The sequence below is a fragment of the Stegostoma tigrinum genome, chromosome 34, assembly GCF_030684315.1.
Source record: "Stegostoma tigrinum isolate sSteTig4 chromosome 34, sSteTig4.hap1, whole genome shotgun sequence".
NCBI lineage: Eukaryota > Metazoa > Chordata > Chondrichthyes > Orectolobiformes > Stegostomatidae > Stegostoma > Stegostoma tigrinum.
The window spans coordinates 22,673,344-22,691,525 of record NC_081387.1 but is presented as its reverse complement, the minus strand read 5'-3'; the positions used below and the strand labels follow the sequence as shown (position 1 = coordinate 22,691,525).

The 18,182-nt window shown below is 44.5% G+C and overlaps 1 protein-coding gene across 6 annotated transcripts in view; it reads right to left on the bottom strand.

Annotated features, from left to right (window-relative positions):
* Positions 1-4,559: 4,559 nt before the first annotated feature.
* Positions 4,560-18,182, bottom strand: part of LOC132206208 (butyrophilin subfamily 3 member A3-like) — a 36,100-nt gene continuing 22,477 nt past the window's right edge. For 4 of the 6 annotated variants that reach the window (XM_059639484.1, XM_059639483.1, XM_059639487.1 and 1 more), the window contains 3 exons: positions 12,418-12,444; positions 11,031-11,057; positions 4,560-7,688 (listed from right to left, as the gene is read on the bottom strand). In XM_059639484.1, coding sequence (XP_059495467.1) covers positions 7,171-7,688; positions 11,031-11,057; positions 12,418-12,444 — 572 coding nt within the window. In that variant the 3' untranslated portion in view covers positions 4,560-7,170. The remainder of the gene's footprint in view (positions 7,689-11,030; positions 11,058-12,417; positions 12,445-18,182) is intronic. The other 2 variants (XM_059639486.1, XM_059639488.1) reach the window with 1 other exon arrangement.

Sequence of the window (18,182 nt, the reverse complement as noted above, 5' to 3'; positions counted from 1 at the left end):
AGCTGCTGTAAGGGCACATCACTGAGACCACACCACACATAATGACCAGCTTCTTACCCACAACCGAGAGGGAGTGTTCCTTTCACACACTCTGTTTCACTTTGTCCAGAGCGACTCATTCCCAGTTTTAGCACACACCCCAGTCTCTCGGAATAAAATTCCCTGCACATTTAAGCAATCTGCCCTGACAGTGAAGGGAACAAGGATCTCTCAGCCAGTTTCCAAAGAACATGGCCCTCGTTCTTACTCTTATTCATGTTGGTTCCTGAGGGCAGTTTGAACTGGTCAGAGATATTAGTCAGTCTTTACACTGACAGTGAATCCAAACTGGAGACAGTGATGGGGTCTACGTGCAGGGAGATTTTCACCTCCATGCCTGCACAACCTGAGACCATCTGCCCTCATATTGCCCCATCCTGGGGGTGATGGGATTTAGGAAAAGGCCCTATACAACACACCTGGAGGACAGGGGAGAGAGGGCAGCCCTGCCTGGCTGGGACAGCTTTCTGATTCCCACCCACTGATGGCAACTGGGTCACTGCAGTTTGTGTGGGACGGTTCTATCCAGGTGCAGCTTCCCCCCCACACACCAAACCCCATGTTACAGAGTGTGTCCAATCTGTCAGTGCGGGAGATTCTGTCAAAGGCCTTTCTCCTGGACCAGGCAGATGAAGCAAGTGCCCACAGCCCCTGACCCGCACATGGGCAATGCTATCCCTGAGGAAGGGGAGGCCCTCGGAGATGGTCTGTTGGATACAGCACAGGTCTGTGTGAATAGATCGGCTCAAACTTCACACAGTCACAGAATGATGCTGATGCAGAGGGAGGCCATTCTGCCCATCGTGCATGCACCATCTCCAACATTGTGTCTGGGTCTATGATCTAGGGCCAATCTCCTGCCTTTTCCCCATATCCCTGCACACGGTTACCATCCTAAACACCATCCCATACTCTCAATTCCCCAACTGAGCCTGCCTCCACCACATTTCCAGGCAGCACATTCCAAGCTCGAACTACTCGCTGTGTGAAAGTGTTTTTCCTCACAGTATCCTCGCTTCCCTTGTCCATCTCTCTAAAATGTACAAATTAAATATTTACACAGGGGAAGGGAAAGTTAGTGCACCAGCACGCTTTAAAGACCCGACTTAAACAAAGCAGCAAACTGCAATCAATTTGGATGGAGGAATGGCTGATCATTAATTTTCTGCTTTAAAGGTCTGTTCCCGGGGGTGAAAACACACAACTGTCTCCGGGACTGAATTATTTGCCTTTAAACAGAAACCCCAGTGGGTCATGTTCCATCTCATGGCCCTCACTCTGTTCCTCCTTTTCACTTCCGTCTCCCTTTCCAGTCGCTGTGTCTGACCCTGAGAAGTGAATGTTACACATTGCCTCTCCCTCCTGTTCCCTTATATTGACAGGAACCAGCTCCAGGCTCTGTGCAGCTAATCAGAGACACTGGAGAAAGGTTTCACCTTTTCACTGCACAATCCCCAGCGGCTCCCCGTTCGACTCCTTGGATTTGATTGGGATCTTTCAGCGGGAATAAAATCCACCCGATCCCACTGGGAATGAGCCCTTCCTGAAATTAAAGAGGATTTGGGACTCACCTCTTACTTTCCCACAATCTGATCGAACATTTTCCGCCTTTTCCCGGACAGGTGTGTAAAGAGTAAAGTGGAAGTTTGCACCTCCCTCCCACACGGAGACCTTTCACTTTCAGCTTTCAGAGTTCTCTCACTGAGTGCTGCTCCCTCGCTTCCAGATTCTTGGTGCTCGGCTGCTCTCGGAGCGTCTGGCCTAGAGAAAGTAACTCTTCTCCCCCAGGGTCAGAAAGCTGCAGCCGGGCCTCTCCATTCCCTCACAATCCCTGTCCCTCCCTTTCCTTCTCTCCCATCTCACTTCATCCGCCTTTGCCCCACTTTCCACATTCCTCTCCTCTCCTACCATACTCCCCTCCGCCCACTTCCCTCAACTTTCCCATGCCAAACATCCCTCTCATCCCACCTTCTCCTTTGTCACTCTTTGTGCTCTATTCATCCACTCTCCTCTCTCACCATCCTCCCTAATATCCTCAATCGCCCTTCCCTTCTATCCCCTTCTCCAGTCTCATCATCCTCTCCATGTCCCTCTCCTCTCCTCTAAACTCCTCATTTCCCTCCACTCTCCCTTCTCACCACCGTCCCCAATTCTCTCTATTCTCCTTCCCTCCCAATCTCCAGTCACCTTCCCCTCTCCTCCTGGGATGGAATTGTTGGAGTGAATATTGAGTACGAAGGTTGTAAAGCCTCAAATGAAAGATGAGGTTTGATGTCTTGAGCTTTCATAGAGCTCCATTGTGTTGTGGTGATTCTATAAGCATCATTATTGTGGTTTGGGTCCGTCACATTTACACTTCATGCAAGTACTTGCTGGAAGATACATTTCATGAAGGCTTACAGAGCTTTCTTCCTGAAACACGTAGAAATTTTATTTACTTACGCGTGGGACGTGGTCATCACTCCCTGGCCCATATTTATTGCCTGTCCCTAGGAACAGGAGCTGGCAATTCAGCCCTCAAGCCTGTTCCACCATTTAATGAGATCGTGGCTGAGATGGGGTTTGAGAGACGTAGTAAAACTTCTCTCTTGAATGAAGCTGCAGGGAATCTCATCTTTGAGGTGGCTAAATGTCATATTATATCCTGTAATGCCTCTGTGAAGGCCTTGAGCTGGTTCTTTCAGTTAAAGAGTTACGCACATTTGTATGAGTCAGTCACTAATTTGAAGGAATCTGTCACTCAGTCAACTTTGAACACAAGTGGCAAATGTCACAAACCTGCAACGGTGCTGCAGGATGTAAACCTTGTCACCTGAAGAGCTTTACTTCAATATTAAAGTAAATGGTCAGAATTTTAGCACCATTTCTTGTCTGGCACCTTTCCAACATGGGCCCCTGCCAACCTGACACCTGATCCTCACATCATCCCCAAACTATTCCGAACTATGAAGGACCTGTCAGAATGTTAATGCAGCTCTACATTTCTGAAGGTGCCCTGATGGGACTCTCCTGTTAAAAATGGGAAGATCTTCCCTTACATTAAAAGGAAGGAGTGGAATGGCAATCCATGTGTGATTGCTTCTCATTTAAAAATCTGGCCCAGAGTTTGGTTTTGCAGATCCAGCAGTCAGTGAATGAAGCAGATACTTCAGAAGCTACAGACACCTGGAATCCTGTTATTGAGAACTCCTTGGTCAAACCTGAAGTTGTTGACTCTGTCCAATTCTCAAGAATTTGAATCCAACTTGACTGGAATCAGAACCGAACATTTATCATCAATCTGCAGCTGTCAGAGATTCAGCTTCATCAGCAAGAAATTCAGCAAGTGTGAGTGTTCATCACATTTTATTGTGTCCATCCAAATCCAGCAAATGTCCTTTCCCTTTCTCTTTCTAAAATCCTATCGTTTCCAAAAGAGATTTGTTGTGTTTTTATGGGTCCTTGTGTGGGATTGTGCAGTGTAAATTTAATTCCAGATCACAGTTTTGGTGCTCACCAGAGTTTGCCCTTTTCTTTCTAAAGGGACTGATGGGACGTGGGTGTTGCTCCCCGAGCTCACATTTATCCCCTTGGCCTCATTGCCCTTGAGAAGGTGGTGCTGTTTTCTTGACTCATTGCAGTCCATACGCTGTAGAAGACACAGATACCAGGGAGCAAACCCCAGGAATTCTGAACCAGACAAGATAAAGGAATGGCAATATATTTCCAAATCAAGAGTAAGTTTTATTCATAATGCAAAGACTATATATTTTTCTTCTGAAGTGCAACTGGAATGGAATTTGGACATTGCAAACCATCCTCATATTTCCTCCGCACAGCAATGTGCAAATTTAATGGCACCTGTCGAAAGCTTTACACATTGCTAATTCGTTTAGGACAAGGGAGATTGTTACATTGCCTCAAAATCTTCATTTGAGTAAAGAACAGCTGCTTGACAGCAGCTTTCTGATTGGTCCTGTGTGTAATGCAGCCAGGGAGATATCGGAAGCCCGAGCAAGGGAATAGCTCCCTCTCCCTTTGCTGTGTGAGACACCCTAAGCCCTGAAAAGAGAAAGTTTCTCCCTCATCGTCGCGAGAGTTTCAAAAGCCTGCAGGAAAGAAACAGTTCCCTTCCTTTTTCACTGTGAGTGGAAAAGACAATCAAGAAATTTGTGAAGGAAGAATTCCATGACTGAAAAAGACCGAGGTCCATTGCGGAGAAAAGAAACAAACATTCACAAAGAGGGATGCAACGTAACCCACATTGCAGGAAATGGGAAATCTATTTTTCTTTTGTCACTTGGAAAACATGAAGTTGGTTTACAATAAATGGTTATTTTTCCTATTAGGACAAACCCTGGTGTGAATTAATTTTAACCTGAATCAGAGTCAGTTCGACAAATTGGGCATCTTGGTGATTTAATTGGGTATTTACACATTTGTGATGGTTTGTGGAACCCTGGGGCTCACTTATCCATACAGTCCCTGACTGAGACTGAGCGACAGTAAACAAATGATGTGAGCGCAGCAATGAAGCCCGGTGATGTTTCTTTTATGTTTATTAGAAATACAAAGGAGAAGCAAATGGGTATTTTCCATTTGTACAAATGATGTCACTGGAGGAGTCATGAGGCTTGACTATTCGTGCTCATTGTCCCATCGCAGTCATAATATTCAATTATACAATTCACACTGTGCAAGGAAAAGCAAAATGCTTCGTACAGTTGAACAAAAGTAGCAGAACATGGAGATAAGCACCAGTTCAGGCAGTATTAACTGGAAAACAGGACACGGAGTAGGCTATGTCTGTCTTTTTTAAAAACTCACACTTGAACATTCAGAATTAACTTAGTAACCCCGAGTTCACAAACAAATCGTGCTCGGCTCCCCGATATTCTGCACTGTGAATGGCAGATACAACCACAACAAGGTCTGTAGATTTCTCGGGAACCCATCCAGATATTAGTGACCGCCTTGTGTCACAAAATTTTGTTTCCTTCACAAGGGAGTCCGAATCTTCACTCTTCAAGGTCCAGCCTCAGAAGCAAAAACTTTTTGTGAACTTCCTTCATCCCACACTCAGCTGCACTGGGCTTCTGTCTTTTAACCCCTTTTCAAAAGGTTTGGAGCCACACTCTCTGGGACCGAACTACCTAGAGACTGCGAATGACGGTACTTGTGTTGCTGGAAGCCATTTCTTTTCTGCAACACTCCCAGTTCCAAACGACAACTAACCACCTCCCTCAGCAAAAAGAAATTTAAACCAGAAAATCTCCTTAAGCTCTCCCCAGGAGCATGATGATGTAACCTGTCCTGGGCTATAGTCACACTGATCTCTTGAGGATTCTTCCTCTACAATTTCTTCTCAGATCAGATTTCTGTAAAACTTGTATCATAATTTAGCTCTAAATTACAGATAAAAACATCTCCCTCAACTCTATTTCTTTGCAAGCAGCTTCACCACTAAATCTCTGCCTCTCCAGCCAAGCAATTCCACATTTTTTCATGATCATACATTTGGAGATGTTAACCTCTAAAAGAAACATTGCCCTAACCTTTCAGGTGTAATGGAATTGAAGATGCACTTTGTTTCACATTTATCCATTCGTACACATAAACTTAACTCGAAAGAACAAAAGCTGTAGAGTAAAGCACATGAACCATTAGCTACATACTCACTGCACCCTGAAGGAAAACAGTCACTCGACCTGAAACATTAACTCTGATTTCTTTCCACAGATACTGCCAGACCTGCTGAGCTTTACCAACAGTTTCTATTTTGTCTCAAATTCATTTCAAACCTTTTGCTAAGTATGACATTGCTTCCCACATCAGGTACTCATTCTACACATCAAAATCCAGCTCATTTACTGTTCAAGTATATTGTAGCGCTGACCCTCATCTGATTCCAGACTGAGACACAGGTCACATTATCCAATCCTAAGACTCAGTTGAAACAGTGAAGTCTCTGGTAACATGGATTCCAGAATAATCTTTTTATTTTACTTATTAATTTATGGGACGAGCACATTGTAGACCAGGGTAGCATTTATTGCCCAGACGGCAGTTCAGAGTCAACCACATTGCTGTGGGTCTGGGGTCACATGTCGGCCAGACCAGGTAAGGAGGGCACTATCCTTCCCTAAAGGACATTAGTGAACCAGATGGGTTTTTACACCAATTGACAATGGATTTATGGTCATTATTAGACTCTTAATTCCAGACTTTTCAGAAAAAAATTGAACATTATCTGGGTCTCTGGATTAACAGTCTAATGATAAAACCACTCGGCCATCAGCTCCCCTGGGAGCAGGTGGATGACAAATCCATCTAGAACATAGAACATAGAACAGTACAGTACAGAACAGGCCCTTCAGCCCACAATGTTGTGTCGACCATTGATCCTCATGTATGCACCCTCAAATTTCTGTGACCATATGCATGTCCAGCAGTCTCTTAAATGTCTCCAATGACCTTGCTTCCACAACTGCTGCTGGCAACGCATTCCATGCTCTCACAACTCCCTGTGTAAAGAACCCGCCTCTGACATCCCCTCTATACTTTCCTCCAAACAGCTTAAAACTATGACCCCTCGTGTTAGTCATTTCTGCCCTGGGAAATAGTCTCTGGCTATCAACTCTATCTATGCCTCTCATTATCTTGTATACCTCAGCGAGTTTTGAGAAGATTTGTAGCTCAGGTTGAGGTTCTGGATGTGAGTTTGCTCGCTGAGCTGGAAGGTTAGTTTTCAGACGTTTCGTCACCATTCTAGGTAACATCATCAGTGAGCCTCCGAAAAAGCGCTGGTGTTATGTCCCGCTTTCTATTTATCTGGTTAGGTTTCCTTGGGTTGGCGATGTCATTTCCTGTTCTTTTTCTCAGGGGATACCTCAATTGTATACCTCAATTAGGTCCCCTCTCCTCCTCCTCCTCTTCTCCAAAGTAAGACAATCCCTGGCCTATCAGTGGTTTACATGGAGGGAAACCACCTCCTCTCTGTGAATCTGATCAAATGCATATTACATCACTTAAAAGCTCAGACAATCAGACAGCGTTTTGTAAAATGGCATGATTCTAGGTCCCTTTTTTCCTGTTAAACTGTAAAATACTTTGTAGAAACCTTCAGGTTAGAAACTTTTCACAGAAACAATGTTAAACTGGGCAGATTCTCAGCCACGTGTTACAGACTGTTGTACTGAAGAAAGGATACAGTTTCTCTGTGAATCCACATCCAGTGAAAGTGTGCAGGTAAATCTTTGTATCTGCGCTGTAAAATGAAACAGTCCCGGTCTCATAACTGAGATAAACACCAATTTTCGTGGGAACCTCACCAGCTTGGATATCGATTGTATTTTCAGCGTTTGCCTGAAATTTATCCCCAGCCCTACCAATCGTCCACAGACCATTCTCTGCTTTCACTTGGATTTCTTTCTTCCTCTCCACAGATAGTGTGGCTACTCCCACAGTCCAGTGCTGATTCCCCACCACATCCACCTCCCAGTAGTGTGAGCCTGAAGTAAATTCCTCTGATCCCAGCACTGATTCCAAGACTGTAAACCTCTCTTCATTGTTGTCGACGCTCAATGCTGTCTGGGTCAATCTCACCTTCTTCCGATCTTTGGATACCTCAAGCTTTGGGTTTGCTGTTTCTGCATCCAGATTTACAGGGACTGGAAATAGAAAGGGAAAAATCTGAGAGGTTCAGTTAAATCAATCAAAACTAATGACTGAAATCCAAAATGAAGCCAGGGTTATTGGAACAAAAATCATGTTCAGGAGAACAAAAGCTTGTAATCTGTATCACTCCTGGCTGATAGACAGATGCCTGAAAGCACTTTACAGAGAGGAAGCAAACTGGGAAAAACAGGATTTCAACAGGACGTCTTTTAAAGGGATAGCAGAAGTATAGGAACAGATTTGAGGAGAGATTGCTGCAGGGAAGGTTGTGATGGATAAAAGCTGCCTCTAAAATTTCATCTGACAGGCCTGGAGAGAGCAAAGCTCAAGTTGATGAAAATTCGAGTTTTAGTGGCTGTGGAGTTACAGAAATATAAAAGGGTCAGTTCTGGTAAAACTCAGAGAATGCAAAATATTCTGATGAAAAGTCATTTGCTGGAACCTCAAGCTTTAATCTTCCCTTTACCACAGCTGTTGACTCATCTGCAAAGTATTTTCATCAGTCTCTGCCTCATTTTGTTGTTAGAAAAAAAACTGATCTTGAAATCCAAACATCTTTGAGGTCCAACAGTCTGTGAGCAGCAGAATTTCACACCCTCACTTTTTAATCTCATGACTTTACCACCAAGACAGAAGGCCAGTCCTGAGTCAGTTTCCAATTCCACCAAATACAGCACTCTCAATCTAATCCTGGCCCACTGCAGTGAGTGAAGATATTTTTGACTGCGCTATCAAGGGGGTATAATTTAGCAATAGCCTGCTCACCGACGCTCAGTTTCAGTCTGTTAGGATGGCTCTGCTCTAAGCTTTATTGCAGGTTTTCTCCAAACATGAACAAAAAGCTGAAATGCAGAGGCAAGCTGAGTGCAACTGTACCTGAGATCAAGGCTGTACTTGACAAAGTGTGGCACCAAAGAATCCTTGTAAAATGGAAGCCATTTCGAATCAAAAGGGCAGGATTGTTCATCGTTTGGAATCATTTCCTGTCCAAAGGAAGTTGGATGTGGTTGCTGGAAATCAATAATCTCAGCAAGAGACATCACTACAGCAGCTCCTCGGGGAAGATACTTTCGAATCAAGCTGCTCAGAGATGTGATGAAACAGCTCTTCCTCGACCCAACCATCTTTAGCTGCCTGGGGTACAACACTCAGCACTATTCACCGCTCCTCAGATACTGAAGCAGTCTGCATCCATATGCAAGTGACCTGGACAACATCCAGGCTTGAACTAACAAGTTATTTTCATGATATAGAAGTACCAAGCAATTGCCTACATATCTCCTCTTAACATCCAACAGCATTGCCATCACCGAATAACCATCAGCTTTATGCAATGTGACCACCAGCCACAGATGGACCAGTCAAACAAATACTGTAGCTACAACTCCAGGTCAAAGGTCAGTATCTCATGCCCTGACACTCCAAAGCATCGATGAAGAAGCCTTCAGGAGTCTGATGGATACGCAAGAAGTTCAATATCATCTGGGATAGATTCGATAGAAATAGGAGGAACTGTGTCTTCACCAGGTAGCCCTGGCCACCCAGCATTCATCTTGAAGACACAAGTGGGGCCTGAGAAGGTCAGGAGTGCCTGAGAGTGTAAGTATTGTGAGAAATCTCCTCACTGAGGCCTGAAGAAACATTTACTAATAGCTTCAGAACAGCTGTACGTTGAGTGAAAGTCTTTCCTGTTGGGTAAGACCAACGTGCAATCAAGGATCTCTGACACATGGGAGAATCCAGCAACGAACCCGATTCCTATAAACCTCTCACATTGATCATTCAGACTGGAAATCCATAGATACTGGCTGGCCCTCTTCAACATAGCATTGGCATTCTTCTTAACTAAGTGAGGAGCCACACGATGGGAGTGCCCAGAGATACCTGGAAAAATGCATGGCATGATCCTGAACTGTGGAAATTGAGTACCATTCCCTTCCACCCTCTTCCATTGGGCAGAAGATACAACAGTTTGAAACCACATAATGAACAGACCTATCATATATTCAAATTGATCTTTCTCTGCAGCTGTAACATTGTATTCGGCATTTTGTTCTATTCTCCTGATGTACTTAGGTACGTTATAATTCCCCCGGATAGCTTGCAAAGCAATACTTTGCACTGTACCTCAGTACTTGTGACAAAAATAAATCGAATCAAATCACCGATACTGGGATCCCACCACTTCCCTTTGGGCTCAGCTCCTCATTCATTGCGGTGAATGGTCCAGTGACCACCTTCCTACAGAGACACAGACTTTGAAACCGTTACTGCTCTGACATTTACAGGTCACTGGGCCTGTGACGATAAGCCCCCTCTGGTGCACACTGCTGTCTGCATACTGGTAGCAGTGCGTACCACACACGAGGTACACTGCATGCACTCACTCAGCTTCCTCCTACAGCAGCCTCTCAGAGTCACAATGGCACAGACAGTGGTGATTTAGCCTTCATGTCAATCCCAGCTCTCTATAAAACAATTCAGTCAGTTCTATTCCTCCATTGTAATCCCCAAACCTTGCAGCTTTACTCGCATTATGTGTCCATTCAATTTCCTGATAAACCCCTGACCCCCACCACCTTGGAAGACAATGGAAGCAGATGCATGGGGTCATCACCACCCGACAGTTACAAGGCCCCTCCTCACACTCAGACACCATCCTGAATGGGAACTATACTGCTGTTCCTTCACTATTGTTGGCATAACATTCTGGGAATACACCCCTGACAGCTTTGTGGGTGCATCAACACCACGTGATCTCCCATTGTTCTAGGAGCCTGTTCAACTGCACCTCCTCAAGGGAAATAAAGGATGGAAAATAAATGTACACATTCCAAAAATAAATTAAAATGCAGCGAAAGATGACTGGACCTCGGACCATACCCAAGGAACAGGTGCAATGTCCTCAGGCTGAATTAGATCAGGAACAGACCAGGAGTCACAGGATGGAAAGGATAAGAGTGACAGACACTGAACTATATGAATTATACCTGTTAAAAATACAGAAATCTTCCAACTTCAGAGCTGGTTTTCTGAGTTCACATTGCTGGCCTGTGAGTCGCCCAATTGTCATGCAGATTGGAAACTGCATCCATGCTGCTCTTGATCTGCCATTCATTCCCATCGATAGACGGAAAATTGTGGGCAGTTGTAGCAGCTATTTCCCAATCGGTGCTGCTGGGGTTTGATACCCTGATGCAGCAACAGGAACCCAGAAAGTTCCCCTGAAGGATGCACATTGTTACTGGAGAGTGACAAGAGAAGGTGGCTCAGGGATAAAATCCCTTGTAGTTACTCTTCCATAAATACTCATTGTGATAGCATAAGGACCTTACCTTTGCACTTCGAAATATTCTTCCAATCTGAAATCAGAAACAAGAAACCAGTGAAACCGGGGAAATCAGCATGTATATAATTCCACAGAAGAAAATGGCACGTGAACTTTTAACTGCTGGCTGTGAATTGGAAGGCATTAGCCTGAAAATGTTGAGAAAGTTAAGCTGCAGTCTGGGCGGTAAGGGAAGAATTTCCTCATTCCGGTCTTTAATCTTTTTCAAAACCATTTCAAAGTTTCACACCAATAGCAGCAGTGACATGTTACATCCTACTCCCGTGTGGGGACACAGAGAAAGCTGAGACAGGTCGCTTTATATGATCAGTAATGCCGCTGGCACACAAGTGCCAGGCAATGACCATCTCTCAGAAGTGGGCATTTAACCAGCTGCACTGACAATCAACATTCCCACCATCACTGATTGCCAACCAACAACATCTTGGGAGTTGATCATTCGCCTGAAACTTAACCAGACCAGCGACATAAATACTGTCACGATGAGAACAGGGAAATCTGCTGGCAGTGACTCAGCTCCTGACTGACCAACGTCAGTCAAACACCGACAAGGAATGTGATAAAATATTTGCCAATTACGTAGAGATGTCCTGCAACAACAACACCACTAAAACTTGACCCTTTGCAGGGCCAATCGACCTGACCTTTCAGAACTCAATCCACCACCTTAAACATTCAGTTCAGCCCGTACTGATAGACAACGGCAGCAGTGTGTCCCAGCTATAAGATGCATTACTGTAACTCACTGCACCATCAGTGTTCTCTGATAACTCCCTCCAAACCTACAACCTGTCTCACCGAGAAATACAGGTACAACAGACTCACTGAAACACCTTTCCATACCACGCACCATGCCGATTTGGAACCATGTCACTGTTCCTTTACTGTCACTGCATTAAGATCCTGGAACGCCGTTCCTTTCAGCCCAGTCTGAGTCAAATGGACGGGGCCTGTGGCTTCTTTTTCAGGATTCACAGCCTAAATAATAGAACCTTTAGAACGCCTCCCTACCCCGCCCTCCATCCCTCCATTGCTTCCCCCACTCCATCTCGAGGTGAACAGTGAGGTGAACAGGGAGGGCCAGATACCACCTGGATCTTGATGCCTGTGTGGGGGCATGGACTCAAAGGAGTGGGGAGCATACAACCCCATCTGGTGTTTAAGTGATCCCAGTCGGGGGTTCCCACAGTTTGGGAAGTCCTGCTCCAATCTTGACTCCCTTAATGCACTGCAGGCTGCTCTCCCAGATTTTACCTTCTATAAATTTAAGGTCATGGAGAAGTTTGCTGCTGTGTTTTAACGTGCAGCAAATCTCAGTCACTATCAGCCATGTCCTCACTGACCCACATTTCAAGACAAACAGTGTACCGTACCTGAATCACTGACAGATTTCCACCGACCTAAAAATAGAAATCAAGCTGTTAATACACTTCATTGATTTGGTTGTCACAAACACTAAATTATTGGTAGGTACATCAATATGATACTCAATCCATGTGATACCAATGTGATACCACGATGCCTACAGCGGTTTTAGAAGGCATCTCATCACTGCCTTCTCAAGGGCTACTAGGATTAGCAATAAATGCTGACCCAGCCAGTGATGTCCATGTCCCACCGTGAATTCAAACAAAGGTTCTCCGTATTTGAAGTGGTTTGAGTGTTGAGATCTTACCCAAACAGGTGTTAGCCTCGATTCTGTTGTATCTCTTTCACCTCTGAGGCAAGAGGTTGTAGATTCTCCTCCAAACATCTCAGCATGTCATCCACACTGACCCTCCCAGTGCAGTGCTGAGGGACTGCTGCACAATCAGAGGTGTCATCTTTCAAGTGAGATAACATAGAACATAGAACATAGAACAGTACAGCACAGAACAGGCCCTTCAGCCCACAATGTTGTGCCGACCATTGATCCTCATGTATACACCCTCTCATTTCTGTGACCGTATGCATATCCAGTAGTCTCTTAAATGACCCCAATGACCTTGCTTCCACAACTGCTGCTGGCAACGCATTCCATGCTCTCACAACTCTCTGCGTAAAGAACCTGCCTCTGACATCCCCTCTATACTTTCCACCAACCAGCTTAAAACTATGACCCCTCGTGCTAGCCATTTCTGCCCTGGGAAATAGTCTCTGGCTATCAACTCTATCTATGCCTCTCATTATCTTGTATATCTTGTTAAACCGAGCCTTGTCTGCCCCATCAGTTGGACATAAAACATCCCGTGGGACTGCTCTGACGATCCGTGGGATTGTCCCTGGTCAACATTTTTCCTCAGCCAACATCACAGCTCACGCATTGCATCACACTCTGTTTGTGGGACATTGCTGCAGAATTTCTCACAATGAAACAATGAACACACCTCGGAAACATCTTGTTTCTCAAGCGTTTTGAAACATCCTTTCATGATACTGTACAACAACATCATTCTTAATGTAACCCTTACTTTTGTACAGGCGAATATACATCAGTGTTACTATATATCTTCTAAACAATGACATTTATTCATGAGACAGTTTCTCTTATAATAATAACACTAATTACACTAAGGATGCTACACTTCCCTGGGCAGCTCCGTCATGTCTTGCTCATGTGGTCTTTTCTTCACATCTGGCCTGAGAGAGTAAACCTTATCTGGTTATCCAATCACAGGACATCATTTTTTACTGGATACAAGGCACAGCACAAACAGAAGCAAAGGAAAATTCTGCTCCTCTCTCTCTGAGCATTTCCATTTTGACTAAAATATTCAAGACTGCTATTTCCCAGCTACTTTCACATCATACAAAATGTAACCGACTCAAAATGTTAACTTTCTCTCTTCACAGCCGCTGCCTGACCTGCTCAGTTTCTCCAGACTTCCAGTTATCCACAGTTCTTCATTTTACTTCAGTCACACAGGGCACTCTTGTTTTCTTATTTTGCCTTTCATTGATTCACCACAGATTGAGGACCTCACCACAGGATTTAGGTTCTAAATGTGGTAGGTAATGCTGATTTGGTATCGCTGCTAGACTAGTAATCCTGAGATCCAAGTAATAATCCTAGCACAGTACATGGTAGCATTTGATATTTAAATACCTGGAATTAAAAACCTCATGATGGCATGAAGCAATTCTTACAAAAAACATCAGTTTCACTAACTTCCTTTAAAGAGGAAATTCTGCTGTTCTTATCCAGACTGACCTACAAGCAGCTCCAGGCCAACAGCAATGTCACCAACTCTTAACTGCCGTCTGAAATAACTCGCAAGCCTCTCAGATGTAACGATCAGTAACAGAGTCATTGAGTGATCCGGCATGGATACAGGCCCTTCAGCCCAAACTGGGCCATGCTGACCACGGTGCCTGCTCAGCTAGTTCCAACTGCTCGCATTTGGTCCATATTCCTCTAAAACTTTCCTATCCATGTCCCTATCCAAATTTTTTTTACAACGTTGCCATTGTACCTGCCTCAATCACTTTCTCTAGCAGCCCATTCCATACACAGCACACTGTGTGTGAAGAAGTTGCACCTCAGGTCCTTCTTAAATCTTTCCTCTCTCACCTTAAATCTATGCCCTCTAGTTTTCAATTCCCCATCTCCCAGCAAAATGACTACATGCATTCATCCCACCTATGCCCCTCATGATTTCATACACCTCAGTAAGGTCACCCGACCATTCCTTTGAACATAGGACAGCAAGTCCTATCCTGACCAAACTCTCCCTAAAACTCAGGCCTACTAGTCCTGGCAACATCCTTGTAAGTCTTGCTTGCACACTTTCCAGTTTAACTCTGTCTGTCCTATAACAGGGTGACTAAAACTGTACACAATGCTCCCAAGTGCAGCCTTACCAACGACTTACACAACTGTTACATAACGTCCCAATTCCCATACTCAGTGCCTCGGCTGATGAAGACCAGCATGTTAAATGCCTTCTTCACCACCCTGTCTACCTGTGACGCCGCTTTCAGTAAATTGCGTACTTACACTCCTAGATGCCTCTGTTCAATAACACTCCTCAGGGCCTTACAATTTACTGTTTCAGTCTTACTTGGTTTGACTTTCCAAAGTGCAACACCCCACACTTATTTGTATTGAATTGCATTTATCCATCCTCAGCCCACTTCTCTGTCTGATCAAGATTCCTCTGTATTTTTGATACCCTTCTTCACTGTCAACGATACCTCCTAACTTTGTAACCTCAGCAAATTTACCAGTCATGCCTTATACATTTACATCCAAATCACTGATGTAAATAACAAATAACAAAGGTCCCAGCACTGATCCCTGCGGCACACCACTAGTCACAGGCCTCCAGTCTGAGAAACAACCTGCAACTGTCACCCTTTGCTTCCTACCATCGAGGCAATTTTCAATCCAATTAGCTAGCTTTCCCTGGATACCATGCGACCTAACTTTCATGACTAGCCTGCCATGCAAAACCTTGTTAAAGGCCTTACCAATGACCATATTGACAACATCCACTATCCTACCATCATCTATCCTCTTGGTTTCCTCTTTGAAAAACTCTCAAAGATTTGTCAGATATAACTTCTTGTGCATAAATCCATGCTGACTATCCCTCATCAGAGCGTGACTATCCAAATGTTGGTTGATCCTGTCCCTCAGTATCCTCTCTAATAACTTGCCTACCACTGATGTCAGCCTCACTGTCCTGCAGGTCGCTGGACTATCTTTGCTCCTTTTCTTTAACAGTAGAACAACATCAGCCACCATCCAGTCTTCCAGAACCTCATCAACGGCTAAAGATGCAGCAAAAATCTCTGCAATTTCTTCCCTAGCCTCCCACAATGTCCAAGGATGGACTTGATCAGGCCCAGGGAATTTATCTAACTTAATGCGCCTAAGGCTGCAAACACCTCCTCTCTGGTCGTATGTATGTGGTCCAACACGTCCCACTTATTCCCTTAGCATCCACGATTCTCTCCTCAGTGTTGACTCTATTGAGGGGCACAGATAGGATGAATGCATAAGGTCTTTTTCTGAGGGATGGGAAATATTCATTACAAATCTCCCCCATCTCCTGTGGTTCCACACATAGATGGCCATGCTGATCTTTAAGAGGACCTATTCTCTCCCTCGCCAGCCTTTTACTCTTCATATGGCTATAGAACCTTTTGGGATTATCTTAAACCCTTACCTCCTTTATTCATTCAGGTGATGAGGGTGTTGCTGGCCAGGCCAACATTTATTGCCCTTCCCTAATTGCCCAGAGGGCAGTTAAGAGACAATCACATTGCTGTTGGTCTAGAGTCACATGTAGGCCAGACCAGGTAAGGACGGCAGTTTCCTTCCCTAAAGAGCATGAGTGAACCAGATGGGTTTTTCCGAACAATCAGCAATGATCCGTGGTCATCATTAGACTCTTAGTTCCAGATATTTATTAAATTCAAATTTCACCATCTGCCAGGATTTGAACCCAGGTCTCCAGAACATTATCTGGGTCTCTGGCCCACAGTCCAGTGACAATACCACTGCACCATTGTAAGCTCAATATCTGCCAGATCCAGCTCATACCCTCTTTTTGCTCTTCTGATTTCCCTCTTAAGAGTGCTCCTATACTTTTTATACTCAAATAGGGATTCACTTGAGCCTGATAGCTTAAAATGGAATGTATGCCTTCCATTTCCTGACCAGAGCCTCAATATCCTTCTTCACCATGGATCCCCAAATCTGACAGCTTTTCCCTTCACCTTAACAGGAATGTACTGTTCCTGGACTCTTGATATTACACTTTGAAAAGCTCCCATTTGCCACACATTCCTTTTCCTTCAAACAGACTCACCCAATCAACCTCTGCTAGATCCTGCAAAAGGCCACAAAAATGGTCCTGCACCAGTTTAGCACCTTAACCTGTGGACCCCATCCTATCTTTTTCCATAACTATGACGGAGTTACGGTCACTGCAAAGTGGTCTCCGACTAACACTTCAGTCACTTGCCTGAACCTGTTCCAAAGAGATGGTCCAGTGTTGCACCCTCCTGAGTTAGGACCTCAACGTATTCACTTACCAAACTTTCTGAGACACATTTGAAAAATTCCACCCCATCCGGACCTTTTACACTCTGGGTGGTCAAGTCAATACTGGGGAAATTAATATCTCCAACTTATATTATCTATTATTCTGACAGGTAACTGCAATCTCTCTACACATTTGCTCCTCTAGTAACCACTGGCTGTTGGGTGGGGGGGGGGATCTATACCACAGTCCCAACAGAGTGACCATCCCCTTCTTGTTTCTAAGTTCTAACCATATGACCTCATTTGATGACCCATTTAGAATATCTTCTCTAAGCACTGTTGTTATGTCCTCCCTTATCAAATGGCAGCTCTCCTTCCTCACTTACTTGGACTTCTGTCACACCTGTAGCTTTTGTATCCTGGAACATTGAGGAGAGAGTCCTGCCCTTCTCCCAGCCCTGTTTCTGTTCTGGTTGCAATATCCCAGACCCCACAGCCAATCAATTCTCTGAGCTCATCGGCCTTACCAGTCAGGCCTCATGCATTGAAATAAATGCACTTTAAACCAGAAGCCTTTCCTTTCCGTTACTGTATCCCCGGCTATCCCAAATAGTAACTGTGCTCTCAATGGCTAATGTATTTACCCCTGATTTCTCAACGGTCTCTCTCTTATTCAGAGTCCCAAAACTGTGTCAAATTAGTTTAAACCCTCCTGGGTAACAGGAACAAAATCTCCCCCCGAGGAGAGAGGTACAAGTGTAACCCGTCTCTCTTGTACAGGTCACCTCTAACCCAGAAGAGATCTGAAAACCCTGCCCCTACACCAGCTTCTCAGCCACGCATTCACTTGGTCTATCTTTCTATTTTTACCCTCACTGGTGCGTGGCACTGGGAGTAATGAAGAAATCACTGCCCTTGAGGTCTTGCTTTTTAACTTCTTACTTAACTCCCTGGGTGCACTTTGCAGGACACCATCGCTTTGTCTACTTATGTCATTCATACTGTTGGCAGATACCTTGGTAGAATCCAGGTTAAATCTATGAAATATTTCTCATAAGAAGGGAGATATTTAGAGAGGATAGGAAATAGATTAACTCAAGGTGTCAGGGTTTTTGTGTGAAAGGTCCAGACCAGAATTATTCGTTTAGAACCAGGGAGGTGTTGTGA